The 20,163-nt window shown below is 42.8% G+C and overlaps 1 protein-coding gene across 1 annotated transcript in view; it reads right to left on the bottom strand.

The window, feature by feature from the left end:
• Positions 1 to 20,163, bottom strand: part of SH3KBP1 (SH3 domain containing kinase binding protein 1) — a 237,624-nt gene that overhangs the window by 68,059 nt on the left and 149,402 nt on the right. The window contains 1 exon segment of the mRNA XM_018043705.1: positions 7,576 to 7,670. Within this exon segment, the coding sequence (XP_017899194.1) occupies positions 7,576 to 7,670 (95 nt within the window).

Here is a 20,163-nt window from a genome sequence, read left to right as displayed (position 1 = left end):
CATTCTCATTGGCTCCTGAGGGGAGACTAATTGGGAGATGATCTTTCAGAACATCACTTAAATGCCTTTAAAAGGCACTGAGATGGGACTTTCCTGGTGGTCCAGTGGTTAAGAATCTGCCTTCCAATGCAGGAGATGCGGGTTCCATCCCTGGTCAGGGAACAAAGGTCCCACATGCTGGGGGGCAATTATGCCTGGGCACCAAAACTTGAGAGCCTGAGCGCCACAACTGGAGACTCTGTGCCCCACAACTACTGAGCCCGAGCACTCTAGAGCCCATGCTCCACAACAAGAGAAGCCTGCACGCTGTGACTAGAGACAAACCATGGCAGCAGTGAACAGCCAGAGCAGCCAAAAGAAAAGGCACTGAGGCAGCAACACAGCAATTCATCAGCATGAAAGAATAAGTGCGAACATTTATCCAGAACTTACTATGAGCCAGGGATTTCAAGTGCTTCGCCTCCTTTAACTCGTTTCATCTTTACAACACCAAGAGGTAGCTATTGTTATCATCTCCATTTCACAGATGTGAAAACCAAGGCACAGAGAGACTGAGTAGCCCGCCCAAGGTTACACAAGTAGTAGAAAGTGGTAGGAATGCTTACACACATGAGGATCTACAAATAAGGTGATGACTACCGGCAACATGGTGCAGAATAGGGAAAACTCAGAGACAAGCAAATGTAAAAGAGGACTGTGGTCCGCCATACATTGGGATGTTAAGGAATCATTTAACCTTGCTGCCAAAGATAGGCATGCTATACTGGGGACAAATGAGGCTACACAAGAGTGTATACGATATGACCTTATTTTTATTTTGAACTATAATTGTGTGTGTGTGTGTCAAGTCTGGAAGAACATGGCTCAAATATTAAGAGAGATATCTGAAGGTGATGTGGTCACAGGTGATTTTGACTTGCCTTCCTATTGATCTGTCTTGTTCTCATTTATTCTGAGAGTAAGTATTACTTATTTAATTTTTAAGTAGAAGAGGGCATCAGAAAATGAGATGGCTAGTAGCATCACCAATGCAATGGACATGAGCCTGGGCAAACTTTGGGAGATGGTGAGGGACAGGGAGGCCTGGAGTGCTGCAGTCCATGGGGTCGCAAAGAGTTGGACATGACTGGGTGACTGAAAACCAACAACTTAACAGTGCATCCCACGCTACTTTCCATCTCAGAAAAGTATATTTTAATAAAATGCAAATGTGAATGTAAAGAGCTTTGAGATACTTTAAGAAGACAGAGGCTATAAAACTATAATAAATCAGTTTCATCCTTAGAAAAGTTAAATAATAGAGGGGCATTTCAGGGAAAGTACCGCCCTTAATTGCAGGGGAGTTCAATATACCAAGAGAGAACTCCCAGTCAATGGGCATTTGTCTTTTCTTCTTCCTATCATAACTTATCACAGCAATAACTATAATTTAACTTTTTATTTCTAAAGCACTTTCAGTCACAACATTTCATTTAATCCTACAACAATAATACAAACAGAAAGGGTGGAAACAGAAAACAGAAAAAAGAGTTTCTCTAATTCTTTAAGACACCTGCAGATTTTTATGTGTGTGTTGGAGGAAAAATGTATTCCAAGATGCTGGGGAAAGGGTGATTGATGTCCTGTCACTTAAGCACAGCACTTGGGAGAGAGATGATAATTAAATTGAACAAACACAGGGTCCGTTCAGTTTTATATAATTTGAGGTAGCATGCAAAGCTGAGAGTCGGCATCAACTGCCAATTCATATGTCAATGAGAAATCTGCAATTATCGAAACTTCCAGGTGGCATTGTTTTGACTGTCTACTGGCAAGCGCAAGTCCTACTTTTACCATCTTCATCTAATTTAAAACTGTGTCTCTGTGATGGTACACAAGCTCAGGAAGCAGAGTTTTGATCAAATGTGTTTCTGGTGCCAGGAATCTTCCCAACGGTCTCAGAGTCCAGGTTACTTTTATTAGCAAGACAAAACAGCAGCAAACTGTATTCCTGGAGCTTTCCAGTGGTCTGAGCAAAAGATATACTGTGACTGCTGTACCCAGTCAGGACATATGCAGTCTAACAAGACAGGCTATACCGCGAGAAATACATCCGAGGACATAAATGACTCATTTGTTGAACACTGACATTTTTCAAATGTGTGTAAACCCAGATGATCCCAGACCTATGCTTAACTTCTTCATTCACTCATAAAACACGTCCTTCTAATGGGTCTGTCAGAGCGTGTCATCATTTTCAGGGTGACACCTGCTAATTTACTCCTCACCCCTGAAACCACATTTAATCCTACACTTTAGCTCTGCTAAAAGCTTCAGCAGTTGAGAGAGAAAGGGTCAAGGCCAGCAATCTATATAGCTGATCAGCTTTCTTCTTCCAAGCTGAGAACCTTTCCTGAGATTTCCAAAGTCACTTTCTCATGGGGAGAGGAGCAAGGGAGTCTGGACACATTTTTCTCATGAATAAATGTTTCAACTAATGAATTAATGGAAGGGAGGCAGGAAGAGAAAATAAACATTAAAATAAACAAAGGACAGATCATAACAGAAAGACTTAGGAAGGAGCTCAGGGTGACTTTCTTTTCTTTCTCTTTTCCCCTTGTTCTCTCTGCTCTCTTCCTCTTTCTCTTTTTTTCATGGTGACAGCAAGGAGAAAACTAACCAGAATCGAGAAGAAAAGAAGCGACATGGGCTGGGCATGGGAAGAAGTGGAAGAAAGAAGTAGGAGAAGAGAGCTTCAGGCACAAAATGAAGCAACATGAGCACTGTGCTGACCTCAATGTGGTCTCTGCACTATGATTCCATTTCTGTAGACGCGACAATGGAATCAGCAAGTCCTGAATGATTCTGACCCTAAGAGGTCACAGCCATGGATACCAAAATGTCAGAAACGGATGGGGGAATGGTGTGATAATATTGTTTTCCTGATAAAATAATGATGATGTCATGAATTTAGAAAGAAAATCCCACAGGCACTTGCCCTAGATATACCCAGCAACAACATGTGACTCAATCAGTAGACAAGAGTCACCTCAGGGAGTGACCGAGCCCCACCTACTGCAAGAACCCACAGCCCCACAGGAAACAGCAGTCCCGTCCCGCCAGCCCCCACAGTCAAGGTCAGAAGACGCCTCTGCCCTGGCGTGGCTGCTGGTGACTAGGAGTCTCTTGGGAAAGTCGCTTCCGGGCTCTGGGCCTCTCTCTGTTCCTCCTTTGTCATCAGGACAGAACACCCAGGGTGCCATCTAACTCCCAGGACTGCTGTGACCTCAGGCATTTGGGGTTCCTGGTTTGCAACATCCCCAAGAACAGGTGAAATCCCTAAAAACAGGCAAAACCCCTAAGAACAGGCAACATCCCTAGCTGGGATCTTTTTCACAGTGGTGACCTTAAACCGCTCCTACCTGTAGCTACTCTTCTGGCTTCCTTCTTTCTTGAGAGGCACACGTATCAGTTTTCTCCCCCGAACATCAATGCTGTCTGCTTCTCCTTCCCTCCAACTACACTACACCGGGACTTTAGTCAATAATGGTACCTCTCTTCATATTTACCTTGATATTGTCAAATAGGCTGTATAACCATGAAGAAATGGGAGTGTCTGTTTGCCTTTAATGGGTCAAAGACACAGCCACTCAGGGGAGCTTTTTGATAAGATATACCTGAGTTCTAAAGGAGTCACGTGGGAAGCCCTTCCTCCCTGGTGAGTGGGGATCACTATTGTGGGGCCAGGAGGCTGTTGCCCAAGGGCAGGGACATCGGCCCTCTCCACAACTGGGCTTGTTCTGCCCCAGGCAGCAGCGGCCAGGGCGCACACATCCTTCACAGCTGAGCCCCACCTGAGCCCCCCAGCTGCTCTCAGTCCTTCTCCAGGGAGCTTCTCGGGTTGGAAACCAGACCCAGAGGCTTCTGAACCCTTTCAATCATGCTCTGAGCACAAGCCAGGAAGGCAGGGATGGGGGCGGCAGGAATGCAGACGAAGGAGCTATTTTTGAGTGACTGGAAATAAAAGCTAAACACAGGTGTGTTCTGCACCCATGGAAATTTTCCCAAATCCACAAGAATTCTTTATAAATAAACTAAAAAAAACACACCACTGGAGTTGCCACATTTCATCCTGGTTTCCAGGGGCACACACAAATAGTTCAGGCCGGTGCACATTATTTCCAGAACTGAGGAGCGCTTACAGGCACCCACTAAAGGTGTCTGACTCATTTTCTAGCAAGCTCTATGAACTGACAACCTAGGACTGAAAGAGGGTGATGTTTGCCCTGTGACTCCTGCCATGGCTCAGAAAAGCAGGGCAAAGAGAAATCAATTTAACTGACTATAAAATGAGACCACGGCTGGCTTTTAGGGTAAATTGAGAAACTCTACAGCAAAAGCCATCAACACTTAGAGAACAGCAATTTCGAACTTTCAACTCAACTCATAATAAAGAACCATATCAAAATGTAGATTAAACAAATCATGGTGAAACTATTCACTCTGCAATCTGAAAAGCAAACAGTCATCTAAATGAACTTGTGGGTGATCCCTCAACTTGGAGCAAGAGGAAGATTTTTTTTATAAAGCAGGCTTGACAGACTCAGATTCCATCCTTCCCATCTTCAGCAGGCAAAGTATTTTTGGCATATTTTCTTTCCGATTCTTGCTGAAATCTCACCCACTGCAAAATTCTTTTTTTTAAATATAATTTTATTTATTTATTTTTGGCTGTGCTGGGTCTTTGTTGCTGCTCAGGCTTTCTCTAGTTGCAGCGATCATGCTCAGTCCCTTCAGTCGTGTCTGACTCTTTGCAACCACAAGAACTATAGCCCACCAGCTCCTCTGTCCATGGGATTTCCCAGGCAAGAATACTAGAGTGGGTTATCATTCCCTTCTCCAGAGGATCTTCCTGACCCAGGGAAGAACCTATGTCCCCTGCACTGCAGGCAGATTTTTTTTTTTTTAGGTAAGAAGTGGGTTTATTTAGAAAGAAACACACTCCACAGACAGGGTGTGGGCCATCTCAAAGGGCAAGTGTGGCCTTGGGAGAAACACACTACAGAGTGTGGGCTGTTGCAACAACTAAGCCCGGCAACATGACTACTGAGCCAGTGCTCTGGAGCCTGGGGAGCAGAAACTATTGAGCCCACAATTCACAGCTACTGAAGCCCACATGCCCCAGAGCTGAGCTCCACAAGAGAAGCCACCGCTATGAGAAACCTGCACACCGCAACTAGAGAGTAGTGCCACCCCTCCATGTGGAAGCCAGGTCCAGGGATCAAGTGGACAGGGAGGATGCCAAGTGCTCATTTTGCAAGTGTAGTTGTAATTATCTGTAAGCTGCTTCACAGGTCCAAACTGCTTCTTAACATTCAGCTAGGGAACTGGGGAAAGCAGTCGCAACCCCACCTGGTTCCCTGCTTCCTACTGGGTGGATGGGACCAGGAGAGAGTCCCACTCTAACTAAAGAAGCTCTTTAGAAAACTCCACTTTCTTTTATCCAGCAGGATTTCAGGCTGGGAGGAAGGAGTGAAATCACCAGGATGAATGAGTTCTCATTGTATAGAATCAAATGACAAGGATGGAATATAAGATGATGTTGAGGTAGAAATAGATGAGTTCAGACAAGAGACCATCTGTGGCAGTGTTTTCTTTTCCCCAAACCTTAGTAAACATTATTGTACATCTGGTTTTCAACTGAAAAGAGGGTGTCCCCCTCCAAACAAAAACAGGAAAGTGACTTCCCCCCCTCCACACTGCAAAGAATGGCAGTTGTTTAAAACTCTGGTCGCTTTATTGTCTGGGGGTGGGCGGGGGGTGAGGAACAGCTCCATCCCTTCCCCTGTGGAAATAAAACCTAATCTCTGTGCCAGTTATCAGAGTATCTATCTCCTGCTTCACAGCCGCTTCATGTCTTTGGTTCAGGGTCTGATTTAAAATAGGCAATGCCCTGTGCCCAGGAATGCAGCCTGGAGGAGGCCCACAGGATAAGGGCAAGGCCGGCAAAGAACCTCTCTGCCACCTCGGCTGAAAGGAACAAGAAGGGCACTGTTTCCCCTTCTCTGGGTTCCTCTGGCCACAGTCAGCACCTACAGAGGTGAATCAAATTAAGTTCACAGGAGAAAATTTTAGAGGTGAGAAGATGGATGTTCTGGGGCCCTCAGCAAGCAGGGAACACTCTGCTGGTCCAGAAAGGTGCTTGAGCATTGCCCAGCATGCCACTTTCCATGTAGAAGGTGAGAGCGCCAAGCTGTCTCCCTAAATAATCTGACATTGGGCAAGCTACTTAAACTCTGGGGTCCTGCATTCCTTGGTATCTGGGGCTTGGGCTCTTCAAACACACAGCCTCCACAGCCATTCCTTAAAGGTCACTGTCCTTGATTAGAAGGTTATAATGGTAAATCCTACCAATCACCTATAGACACATTTGGGAGTGGGAGATGGGGGGCAGGTAACACCACATCCCTCCCCTCTCAGTGATGGCCAGAGGCAGCAGGACCCAGGGCCTGCTTCCCACCTGAACCCCCTGCCCTCTCTCCCCTTTCTCTGCCCTCTCCACCCTGTCCATGCTTTCTCAGTTCAGTTCAGTTGCTCAGTCGTGTCCGACTCTTTGTGATCCCATGAACTGCAGCACGCCAGGCCTCCCTGTCCATCACCAAAATTGCTGAAGTCTACCCAAATCCATGTCTATTGAGTCGATGATGCCATCCAACCATCTCATCCTCTGTTGTCCCCTTCTCCTCCTGCCTTCAATCTTTCCCAGCATCAGGGTCTTTTCAAATGAGTCAGCTCTTCGCAGCAGGTGGCCAAAATATTAGAGTTTCAGCTTTCTAGCCCTGCATAAATGTAAGCAGTAGTGATGATTCCCCAGTCACGCCCTTAAGCATCCTAAAGACAGCTCAGGTTTTCCTCATGGTCAACCATGATAAGAACCCTATATTTCAGGGAAAAGGCCACATATTCTGGGAATTACTTAAATAATAGATCTTTCAACCCCCTTCTTGATGAGTACCACTGCATGAAAGCATAAAGTCCATGGTGCAGGCCCTGTTAAGCTGTGTCACTTCACACAGATGCAGTGATCATAAAATCATCCCATCTTCTCAGCCTGAGCAAGATGGGCAAGATTCTCTCAGGCATGCTACCTGTCTTTGATCTGAACAGTAAATATTCTTTAAGCCTTATCTGAAAAAAAAAAAAAAAAGCCTTATCTGCCTGTGAGGCCCAACTTTGCCTTTCTGGAACCCCTCCTTGGGTCCCTCATGACACAGAGCTTTGCAGCCAGGGCTGCTGTGGAGGGTGGACTTCCCAGTCAAGCAGGCTGCTCTCCGTCCCCCAGGTTAGCCTTTCTGGAATGGGGCCACGCAAATCTGCAGCTGGCTCCAAGGCAAATGGAATCTAGCTGTGCTTCAAGTTCGTTCATTCACTTGGATATATTTGGCCTAGCCTGACTGAGAGGAAAGACGCAAGATTCTTCCTTGGGAATTCAGGGTTATGAAAATCATTTCAAAGGTTATAACAAAAGCTCATATTATCCGCTCAACACCTCAAAGTAGTTCAGAGTTTAGGAGATAGGAGGGAACCTTTGTTTACCTTATTGATGAGAGTGACTATATCTCCTTCTTTGATTGTCAATTCATCGTCGTTCTGTGCCTCATATGGAAATATAACTTTGCAGTAATCCTTGGCTGTAAGGAGAAAAGAAAACACAACCTTTAAAATGCTGTACCTAATGAGCTGTCCCAGGAGGAGATGTTCTCTATCACATCAACTGCAGAGAAAGGCACACTTAACCGATAGGACATAACTGCTGCATAAAGAAACAAGGTTCACCCTCGGAAAACCACCCAAGATGGCTCATTTTTGGTTCATGCATTTTTTTATTCTCGCTCTTTTCCCTCACAAATTAGGTGATGTCATGAAAGCCACTGACTGCTTTGCTTTTCTCAGACAGAAAAGCAAAATGGTTTCCTTGGTCTCAGAAAACAGGGGTGTCCTTTTATAGACTCTTTATTTTACACACCATTTTATATCTTCTTCAGGTGGATGCATACGTAGATACAATCTACAAAGAGCTTAAAAGCTTAAATTTTGCCCTCTCTTCTGCACATCACTAAATCAGAAATCAAGCATATGCATACATTATAAAATGGTACTCAAAACAATGGAAAAGACTCCAGTATGGTCTGTTAAGAGACAGAGGTTGATGTAGCTGTATGTGATCACGTGTCAGTCACAAATGGCCAACAAATACTGACCAAATGTTCTTTACACACACGTGGGATGGGGGCGAACTTTTCAAATATGTTTCAAGGTCCCTCTATGGGAACCTGCCTACTCAGAAAGGGGGTTGTTTGACAGTAAGGAAACAGCTTTCACCCCAGAGAGAAAACACTAAGGCCAGTCAAAATCCATTCAAATATGCTCTGAATTATATGCTTTGGAAAGTCTGATGCTGCTGCTGCTAAGTCGCTTCAGTCGTGTCCGACTCTGTGCGACCTCATAGACGGCAGCCCACCAGGCTCCCCTGTCCCTGGGATTCTCCAGGCAAGAACACTGGAGTGGGTTGCCATCTACCTGATACTAAAACCACAGAAGCACCTGTTTAGAAGACAGTGAAAATATTTGTAAGGTACTGGGAAAATTAAGACTTTGAAAAGAGGTTTAAAGACTCAGGACAGAAGGTAGAAAGAAAAATTCGAAAGAATTAGCACCTACTAATATATCTACCTAAAGAAACTAAAGACCCATATTTAGAAAACTATAAAACATTGATGAAAGAAATCAAAGAGGACACTAATAGATGGAGAAATATACCATGTTCATGGATCAGAAGAATCAATATAGTGAAAATGAGTATACTACCCCAAAGCAATCTACAGATTCAATGTAATCCCTATCAAGCTACCAGTGGTATTTTTCACAGAACTAGAACAAATAATTTCAAGATTTGTATGGAAATACAAAAAACCTCGAATAGCCAAAGCAATCTTGAGAAAGAAGAATGGAACTGGAGGAATCAACTTGCCTGACTTCAGGCTCTACTATAAAGCCACAGTCATCAAGACAGTATGGTACTGGCACAAAGACAGACATATAGATCAATGGAACAAAATAGAAAGCCCAGAGATAAACCCACACACATATGGACACCTTATCTTTGACAAAGGAGGCAAGAATATACAAGGGAGTAAAGACAATCTCTTTAACAAGTGGTGCTGGGAAAACTGGTCACTCACTTGTAAAAGAATGAAACTAGATCACTTTCTAACACCGCACACAAAAATAAACTCAAAATGGATTAAAGATCTAAATGTAAGACCAGAAACTATAAAACTCCTAGAGGAGAACATAGGCAAAACACTCTCAGACATAAATCACAGCAGGATCCTCTATGATCCACCTCCCAGAATTCTGGAAATAAAAGCAAAAATAAACAAATGGGATCTAATTAAAATTAAAAGCTTCTACACAACAAAGGAAACTATCAGCAAGGTGAAAAGACAGCCTTCTGAATGGGAGAAAATAATAGCAAATGAAGCAACTGACAAACAACTAATCTCAAAAATATACAAGCAACTCATGCAGCTCAATTCCAGAAAAATAAACGACTCAATCAAAAAATGGGCCAAAGAACTAAATAGACATTTCTCCAAAGAAGACATACAGATGGCTAACAAACACATGAAAAGATGCTTAACAACACTCATTATCAGAGAAATGCAAATCAAAACCACAATGAGGTACCACTTCACACCAGTCAGAATGACTGTGATCCAAAAGTCTGCAAGCAATAAATGCTGGAGAGGGTGTGGAGAAAAGGGAACACTCTTACACTGTTGGTGGGAATGCAAACTAGTACAGCCACTATGGACAACAGTGCAGAGATTCCTTAAAAAATTGCAAATAGAACTGCCTTATGACCCAGCAATCCCACTGCTGGGCATACACACCGAGGAAACCAGAATAGAAAGAGACACATGTACCCCAATGTTCATCGCAGCACTGTTTATAATAGCCAGGACATGGAAACAACCTAGATGTCCATCAGCAGATGAATGGATAAGAAAGCTATGGTACATATACACAATGGAGTATTACTCAGCCATTAAAAAGAATACATTTGAATCAGTTCTAATGAGATGGATGAAACTGGAGCCGATTATACAGAGTGAAGTAAGCCAGAAAGAAAAACACCAATACAGTATACTAACACATATATACAGAATTTAGAAAGATGGTAATGATGACCCTGTATGCGAGACAGCAAAGAGACACAGAGGTGTAGAGCAGACTTTTGGACTTTGTGGGAGAGGGAGAGGATGGGATGATTTGGGAGAAGGGCATTGAAACATGTATACTATCATGTAAGAAACGAATTGCCAGTCTATGTCCAATGCAGGATACAGGATGCTTGGGGCTGGTGCATGGGGATGACCCAGAGAGATGTCATGGGGAGGGAGGTGGGAGGGGGGTTTATGTTTGGGAACACAAGTACACCCATGGTGGATTCATGTCAATGTATGGCAAAACCAATACAGTATTATAAAGCAAAATAAAGTAAAAATTAAAAATTAAAAAAAAAAGAATTAGCACCTACTGGGTATTTATTATTCTGCACCAAAGTCAACAACCCCAATGACTCTGAAAGGCTTTAGATATTTCCCAAGGATTAGGCCAGTTCCTACAGATTACAACCTAGAGGTATATAAGTAAGTATCAATTATATTATCCCTGGTACAATTTACATGACTAAATTGTGGGGATATTTTTTATTATGGTTAATATATCAATCAAAGAGAGTGATATATAAAATTAAGGCAATAAAACATCTATAATACTGACACACTGGTCTAGGGTTGGGATATGACAGAGAGTAGGGAGGGGACAAGGGAGGAAGGGAGAGAGGGAAAGAGAGGGACTAACTTTGTTGACAGATGTTTTTGCTTCCCATTCAATGACTTGAAGACATCATTTATATCCCCTAGCCTAGTGCAGGAACCCTTCTGTCTTAGGAAGTTGATGGCTTTTGCTCCTTAACTCATCCTAAGAGGCACTAGTTCTAAATCCCATCACTATCAATCCACCCAAATATTCCTACGCCCACATGGTTCCAGCTCTCTTAAATTAGCTATAGCAAACCTCCAAAATTCTGAATGGACCCAAATGTTCTCAAGGGAGGGGGGAAAGTTAAGCATCTTTAAATTGGATAATGACAGCTCCTTACCAATTTTCCTATTGACTGTATTAGTGAAATATGACTACCCCACCTCAAAACTTGCAACAACACTGAAATAAATGCAGTATTATTGGAGAACTGCCCTGCAGAGTCTTTGCTTTAAGAATAATTTGTTGGATCAAAATCATGGAAACATTTTACACAGAAGATAAGACATCTGTGGCCAACAAAGAAAAGGAAAAAGTCATGTTTCTATTCCTTTCTACCCATCAAAAAATAGTCAATTAAGTGTGATAGACATTGTTGGTTAACTTCCTGGTCACTATTCCCCATCCCCTTCCCAGTTCATAGAAACCTAATTTGCTCAGGCATTATTTTCAGGAATAGGGAACCCTCCCACAGCCCTGGGGATGAGTAAAGTATGTCTAGGCAAATAATAGTTTTATAACCATTTTTACATTGAAATATAGTTAATTTATAATGCTGCGGTTGTTTCAGGTGGACAACAAAGTGATTCAGTTATGCATACACACATATAGTATTCTTTTTCAGATTCTTTTTCCACACAATTTATTACAAGACATTGAACATGTTTCCTGTAGGTCTTTGTTGTTTATTTTATATATAGTAGTGTGTATGTTAACACCAAACTCCTAATTTATCTTCCTCCACTTCCCACTATCCCATTGGGTATTTGTATGTTTATTTTCTCTGTCTGTGAGTCCACTTCTGTTTGGTCAATAAGTTCATTTGTATCAATTTTTTAGATTCCAAATATAAGTGATATCATATGATATTTGTTTTTGTCTCATTTACTTAATATAATAATCTCTAGGTCCACCCATGTTGCTGCAAATGGCATTATTTCATTCGTTCTACGGCTGAGTAATATTCCATTGTATATATGAACCACATCTTCTTTATCCATTCCTCTGTTGATGGACATGTAGGTTGCTTCCATGCCCTGGCTACTGTAAATAGTGCTGCAATGTAGCTTCCTGAATTATGATTTTCTCTGGATATATGCCCAAGAATGACATTACTGGATCATATGGTAGCTCTACTGCTAGTTTTTTAAAGAACTTCCATAGTGTTTTCCATAGTGGCTGTACCAATTTGCATTCCCACCAATGGTGTAGAAGGGTCCCTTTTTCTCCACATCCTCTCCAGCACTGTTTGTAGACTTTTTAATGATGGCCATTCTGACTGGTGTGAGGTGATGCCATATTATAGTTTTGATTTGCATTTCTCTAATAATCAGCCACATTGAGCATATTTTCATATGTCTGTTGACCATCTGTGTATCTTCTTTGGGAAAATGTCAATTAGGTCTCTTTAGGCAAATAATATTTATTTCACTCCCCTTTGTGAGTGATTGGTTGAGAAATGTGCATGTGATCCACTTCTAGCCAATGAGATGTGAGAAGAAATGTTCTGGGATGGGGAGAGGCTATTAGATTTTGTTCCCAGATTAAAAAAAAAAAAGATACATGAGAAAAATAGTTACCCCGGCCTTTTTGCATTTAACACTGTTTCACCCTTGTTGGAAGACAGTACACCGTTTTGTCCTGCCACAGTCACATTTCAGCCATGAAAGGAAAGCCAAGAAAATCAAACAGGAAGTGACCTTGAGCCCTGACACTGTTGAGATGTCTGTCAAATTATTCAACTTCAGGGGACCTGTCCTTGGATTTCTTGTTATCTGACTTAATAAAATTTCACTGCTTATCATCACTTTGTGGTGAGGGAGGTATTTATCACTCAAAGCAGAAGGCTCCCTGACATGAAGGAACTCAGAAGAAAGAGGACACTTTCAGTAACCTCTTCTGAAACACTTCACTATAATCTGCCTCCCCAACCCAAACCTTCTTCCTATGTATCTTTCTCATCCCTTCTCCCACCCTCCCCCACCAACTCTTCCCTTGTTACCTTAAGACCTGGCCTCATAATAGGTCAGTAAATGACTATGAAATTGATTTATAACCAACAGAAGTGAGAAAACATTTTTATAAGAAAGTACTAATATGCTTTTAAAATGTTTCATGAGGCCATTTCGTTTTATGGTCAGTTTCTTTATGAGCTAAAGGAGGGTAGGTGTTCCTCTGTCATTTTTTTAAAAACAGCTTTAATGATGTATGATTTATATACCATAAAATTCACACATGTAAGTTGTACAGTTTGAAGAGTTTTAATAAATTTATAGAGTTGGGTGGCCATCACTGCAATGCAGTTTCAGAACACTTTCAACATGTAACTATGCTGTTTTATATGTAAAGCCTTAGGCGCAAAATGATCTGCTGCTGCTACTGCTGCTAAGTCGCTTCAGTCGTGTCCGACTCTGTGCGACCCCATAGACGGCAGCCCACCAGGCTCTCCCTTCCCTGGGATTCTCTAGGCAAGAATACTGGAGTGGGTTGCCAAATGATCTAGAAAGCACCAATTTTAGATAAAAGAAGGAGGTGATAGTGCCAATGGCTACCGTTAACTACCTCTCTCGGTAAAGCAGGTTGCCACACGATACCTTACCCATCTTTGTATCTCCAGAACCTGACATAGCTCCCATTCAGTGTTTCTATAAAGTAGAGGACTATGGGATAGCAAAGCAGGAAGAGAGGATTCTGGGCTAGAAGTCAGGATGGTCAAGACTGGGTTTGGCCCCAACCAGTCCTTCTCAAGCACACAACTTGAGGCAATCATGCTGTTGCTCTGGACCTCACATCCTTAGGTGTGAAAGAGAGGCTGGCCCAGGAGTACCAAGAGGAGGGTTTGGCTAACTTTAGCAGGACTCTTAGAGCCAATTTAAGTTTATTCTAGAACCCTAATATAAAACAAATAAAAACAGAACTATCTGGTTAAATTAGAGAGTGAGGCTCATCCATCTTCTCCCCAGATCCTCAGAAATATCTCAGTGAAATAATGGAGGCATCAAGGAACACACTGGGCTACACATAAGTCCCAGCTGCCTCTGACCGTTCAGGGCTCTGGTCATCAGCCCCGTAACTCACAACACTCCTGACCAAATATGACAACTACTTACCCCACATTTTAAGTTATTATGATATATTTGAAAATAAGAATTTTTTTTTTACTTCTGAGGCATTTGGGCCCTAACTCAGCAGTACTGGGAAATAAGAACATTAGGCTGGTTTGGCTATATCAATGGTTTTAAGATATTCAAAAGTAAATTCAAATACAAAATAATATATTAACTGAGACTATGATTTTAATTTTCTAGTCTGTGGAATAAAAATGTTTCCTACTTTAATTCAAATATTTACTGAGTCACCACCATGTAAAAGATGGGCTTCCCTGGTGGCTAAGTGATAAAGAATCTTCCTGACAATGCAGGAGACACAAGAGATGCAGGTCTGATCTGATCCCGGGGTTGGGAAGATCTCCTGGAAAAGAAAATGGCAATCCACTCCAATATTCTTGCCTGGAGAATCCCATGAACAGAGGAGCCTGGCAGGCTACAGACTATGGGGCAACAAAAGAATTTGACACCACTTAGCGACTAAACAACAACATGAAAAAGTTACTGTCAGTTCTTGGGCTTGTGATATACAGGTCAGTCCAACCACCCTCACACAGAAGTCCAACCTAATACACAAATAAGCATCAACTCACTATGACAGAATATTGTCACGGTGTTTCAGAGAAAGGCAAGATCATATTCAGGAGAGAGTTCACAAAAGAGCAGGCATTTGATAGGTCTTGAAAGAAGGGTATAATTCCAAATCCCTTTTGAACGTGGGAAGATTATAAATTTTAAATGAGTAGCAGACAGAGACGGAGAGTAAAGGACTGAAATTAATTTTTGGAGGCAGGGATTTTCCATCTATTCATCAATTAGATGGATTTAATTAGTCGATCAAATAGGAATGAATACACACATGCACATCAAGAAATAAAGACATGATTTATCCAGTGATTAAGATGATTGTGTCTCTATTTTTTCTTTAGAAAGATTTAAAAATATTAATAAATTAGCATAAGACTGAAACCTTAAGTCAGTTTTTAAGCCTTTTTTGTCTCAGAGTCCTTCAAGAATCTGATAAAAAGCAATGACTCTTTCCAGAAAAGAAAAAAAAAAAAAAACACAGATACATTCAAAGGTGCAGAGAAAATGTGTTATACAATATCTGGTATACAGTATCAGAAGGGTCAAGGACCCTGAAACAAAAATTGCCCAGTTCCCAATCAAGAGCCCCTTGTAAGTGATGATCGGCACTGCAATTTCAAGAAATACCAAGTCCAGTCATAATTCACATCCCTTTCCAAAAAAGCCCCCCAAATTTCTAGAAATTTACATGAGATTAAAAACAGATTGTTCAAGGAATTGAATTCACATGACCACACTCAATGACACCCTTCAGCTGCCTTTATAGTCTATTTGTACAAAAAGCAAACAAACTTAAGAAAATACTCTCACCTTAAAAAAAAAAGCAGAGAAACAGAATAAACATATCAACAAAGAAAACATATACACACACCAAGAAAGTAACATTAAATTTAGGACAATTCTTTGAGCTCAACTTAGGACATGAAGATCAAAACTCCATGTGTCACAAAGTCTGGTTGGAAGCCTTCCAGAACTTTCAGCAGAGATGGAAAGTATCAGGTCATGCCTAGAACCGGAGGTTTTCTTTTCTTCTGAGGACACCAGAACAAAAATATCAAGCTCAGTGGTGTCTACTTTTGCCAACATCAAAATCTGAAAATTCTTTCATTAAACTGACAAATATTATCTGAGACACTACTGGTTCATAATCCCTTATTCAGAAGGCCTGGGGACAGAATTTTTCAGATTTTAGAAAGGAAATACATTGCACATACCATATAATATGTAACATCCCCAGCTGGGATCTGGGGCTATACTCAAGCTTCATATACATTAAAAATTTTCAGCAAATGGATGCTTCGTCACCCCAAATGGGATGAATGAGCTAGTGGTAAAGAACTGGCCTGCCAATGCAGAAGACTTAGGAGACAGGGGTTTGATCCCTGGGTTGGGAAGATCCCCTGGAGGAGGGCATGGCAACCCACTCCGGTACTCTTGCCTGGAGAATCCCATGGACAGAGGAGCCTGGCAGGCTATAGAGTCCAGGGGGTCACAGAGCTGGACACTATTGAAGTGATAAAGCCTTCTAGTTTTCGGGAGTGTTTTGTACTTTGGAATTGCAATAAGGGTTTGACTTCTTTTATGTTCTGGGGAAAACTGAAATAAGACTAGTTATTTGATTCTCAAGGAGTTTATCATTGAGAGGAAATAAAGCACGTATATGCAGAGCTCTGGACAAGGCAACAGGGAGGAGAGTCAGAGTGATGTGTTTGGATTAAAGCCTTAGAAACTTGGAAATGGGGAAATCACTTCCTAAAGCAGAAACCTGGGGTCCCTTCCTAGCAGAGGAAAATGGCACTGGCCCTGCCTGGACAATGTTCCAGGCCTTTGACTAGAGTGGGGTGGGGTGTTTCCCAACCATTCTTGATGACAAGAAGCAGATAACTAGTCTTATTTCACTTATTCTCTTTAACACTCATGGGAGGGGTGGGATGAATACATTTATTCAAAAAATACTGAGTGTCCAGCATGTGCCCGGCGGCAGAAGATACAGCGGTGCCCTCCTGGGGCATAAGATAGTCCACACCAGCAGTTCACAGCTGGGTTGACTTGGCTTCCCATGAGACACCAACAAAGACCCTAGATGTTTATGGCTGTCACAGTATGGGGGGAGGTGGTAACTGACATCTGGGAAGCTGCTAAATACCGTACAATGGACACAGGACAGCCCCCAGCAAAGTCTGATGTGGTCTAAATGTTCACAGGGCCCAAGTGGGGAAAACCGGGTCTATATCTAAACTCGGGGAAATGAAACACAATGTCTTTGCCACTACATTGTCAACTCTGACCCAATGCTTTCTGGCACGAAAACATTGACCCCTCTGGTATTGCATGTTGATGGTAATATGACTTTCAAATTATTTCATATATATGAACTATGCCACTTTTTACTTTCTTACTTTGAAAAGAAAAAAAAAATCAAAATGTGACAGGCAAAGGAAGCCTTTCTGTTCTCTAATATGGAGCAGACCGTGGCTCCTCTCAATGACACCTTCTCCTGCTCAGGTGAGGAGAAACTCTGAGTCTTTGGGAGGAAGGAAATCCACTAGGACAGCAGAGCGAGAGTTCATTTTGTCTTCTAAGAGGACTGCATTTGAAATTCAGGTCATCTGCAGCATGGGTAGGCTGGGCACCCTTGCAGAAAGACCCCCCACTCTGAATCTGTGTTGTGAGCATTTGATGAAAGGTGCTTTCCTAGGGTGAACAATGACCCTTGAGACACTGAGCCTGAGGGCTTTAGGGACAAATCAGGTGTGGGAGAAGCTAAAGGGCTGGGTAGGACACACATTCCAGTGTTCTTGCCTGGAGAATCCCAGGGATGGGGGAGCCTGGTGGGCTGCTGTCTATGGCGTCGGACACGACTGAAGTGACTTAGCAGCAGCAGCAGCAGGACACACATTTCATATCAAATGTGCCCAAACTTCCAGGCCCAAGAGTAAGCGAGCTTTGGAGAAGATAAATGAGCAAAAACACCTATCCTGGCAAATGAGATGAAAAGAGTTCACAGGTAAGGTTGGGCGAAGGCAAAAGGAGAAGAGGGTGGCAGAGGGTGAGAAGGTTAGATAGCATCACTGACTCAATGGACGTGAATCTGAGCAAACTCCAGGAGCTAGTGAAGGACAGGGGAGCCTGGCGTGCTGCAGTCCATGGAATCACAAAGAGCTAGAAACAGTTTAGTGAATCAACAACAACAACAAGGCTGGGAAAAATCCCAACATAAGGGGAGGTGACCCTTTTTTCTCCTAATCAAACATGTAGCAAGAAAGTGAAAATTAGCTCAGACTGAGAAAGTAAAAATCTGCAAATGCAGATACAAATGCAGATACAGCCAGCTGCAACATGAACTGGAAATAGTATTCCTTCCAAGCACACATGCTACAGCTGCAAAGGGTCCAAGAAGCCCCTTCTCTGAGAGAGTGACTACTGCTTTCTTACTCCCTGAGAAAGTCTGTCCTCTAAGACCACAGGTGATCAGAAACTTTGCTTTTATGTATCATATTAGTAATAATGATGTGTTCCACCCTTTGTTGAAGGAAACAAGTCACCGTGACATAGAAAAGAAGCCTGGAATCCCCACACCAGCGCAGGGCCTCCTGTAAGGGGTACTGGACACAGCCCTGCTCTTGGATCAGTGGTTCCCAAAGACATAGGACCTGGGTTAAGCTCACAGACCAGCTGTGATGTGGCCCCACTTACACAGCCCTGTTTTGCTTGGAACGTATCAAAACCCTGCTGCTTCATCTAAATTTTGCTCACTTCCGCCTCTCCTCCAAATGTGTAACTGCTCGTTTTTGTTTGGTGCAATGCTCCACAGGGTTCCTGGGCAGTCCCTGTGTTGCAATGAGCCCAGAAACGTGACCTTGTCAAACTAGCATAAACCAGGAGCTCTTGGGTTGGCTGGGCGTTGGCAGAGGCTAGAAAGAACAAGGATCTGTCAAGTCCCACAGAGCAACCACTGCTGACCCCCTAGGAATCTGAAATAAGCTCGAGGGTCAACAAATATGTTCTTTCCCTCCCGGTGACTGTGAACTTGGGGAAGGAGACTTGTGGCTACTACACTGCTTTGACAAGACTCTGTTAGGTACAGAGCCTGGTAAATTGAAATCATTTCTAATTCTCCATCTGCTCCACCACCATTGTTGCCAGTGTCCACTGAGTCCATGGCACTTTCCTGGACTGGATGGTGGGGGTGGTGGGCAGAAGACACCGCCCCCACCATGAGGGATCAATGATAGCCACAAGGTACTACATGTCACCGTCACAGGGGACAATGCCTAAGAAGCAAGTCAAGGGACAAAGTGATCAGAAAGATGGTGCAAGTGTCCAGTGATAATGTGAGGGGAGGATAAGCAGACAAAGTTTAGCCTTTGATCCCCAGGCATCGTTTATTCAGAAGCCTGACCTGCCTTTGTACACATTCTGTCAAGGACTATTTTTTCTCTAACCTACCTGTTCAACTGGTCCTCTGAATCTCTAAGACTGAACTGTTTGTTCAGGAAGATGCTAAAGAACTCTTTCTTCAGGCTATTTTTCTATCACACAGAGGCCACAAATCTGCATCAACTGTAGTCAGAAAGAGGGGAGCTCCAGATGTGGTGAGCTGGAGGCACCTCAGGGCACTACATTTATGAATATTTAGACAGCTTTTCTCTTGTTACAAAAATTATGGCAATCTGTTCCACAGCATGCATTTCTGATGAATTTCAATATCATAAAAGCTTTATTGGGGGTGGGGAGATGATGTTAGTTGTTTAAATAAATCCTGATCAGCTGAGTTTCACTTCTCTCAGAAGATACCAATCTACACTGAATATTTTTTGGATCATCATAATGCTTACTCGTGACGTGAGCTTATATCTGGTTGGCAAAAAAGACCACTTGGGTTCTTCAGTAAGATGTTACCAAAAAACCCAAAGAAACCTTTTCAAAAATAGTTATCTATTTATTTGGCTGCACCCAGTCTTAGGTTGTGGCACATGAACTCTCTGTTGTGGCACGTGGGATCTAGTTCCCTAACCAGAGACTGAACCCCGGCCCCCTGCACTGGGAGCTCAGAGTCTTTGCCACTGGACCACTGGGGAAGTCCCCTGAACAAACTTTTTGGCCAACCCAGTATCTGAACGCGCTAAGGAGACAGCTATGTGGGAAGGCACATCTCTTCTCTGTACTGCTGGGCAAGTTGTTATGGGTGTGACTTCCAACCGGAAGGAAGGAGGCTGTGTTCTTCCCCAAGTTCAGGGTCATTTCGAAAAGTGGGTCAGCCCTCTGTGTCCTTCCACCTGAACTTGGGTACTACATCAAAATCCAGAAGCAGCAAAATGTTCCAAATGGAGGGGGCTACCTGGTGGACTAGGAGCCCTCATGGAAATCACGGGAGAAC

This window comes from Capra hircus (assembly GCF_001704415.2).
Source record: "Capra hircus breed San Clemente chromosome X unlocalized genomic scaffold, ASM170441v1, whole genome shotgun sequence".
NCBI classification, from domain to species: domain Eukaryota; kingdom Metazoa; phylum Chordata; class Mammalia; order Artiodactyla; family Bovidae; genus Capra; species Capra hircus.
Note: the sequence above shows the minus strand (reverse complement) of the source record. Positions and strands in the feature narration are given on the sequence as shown.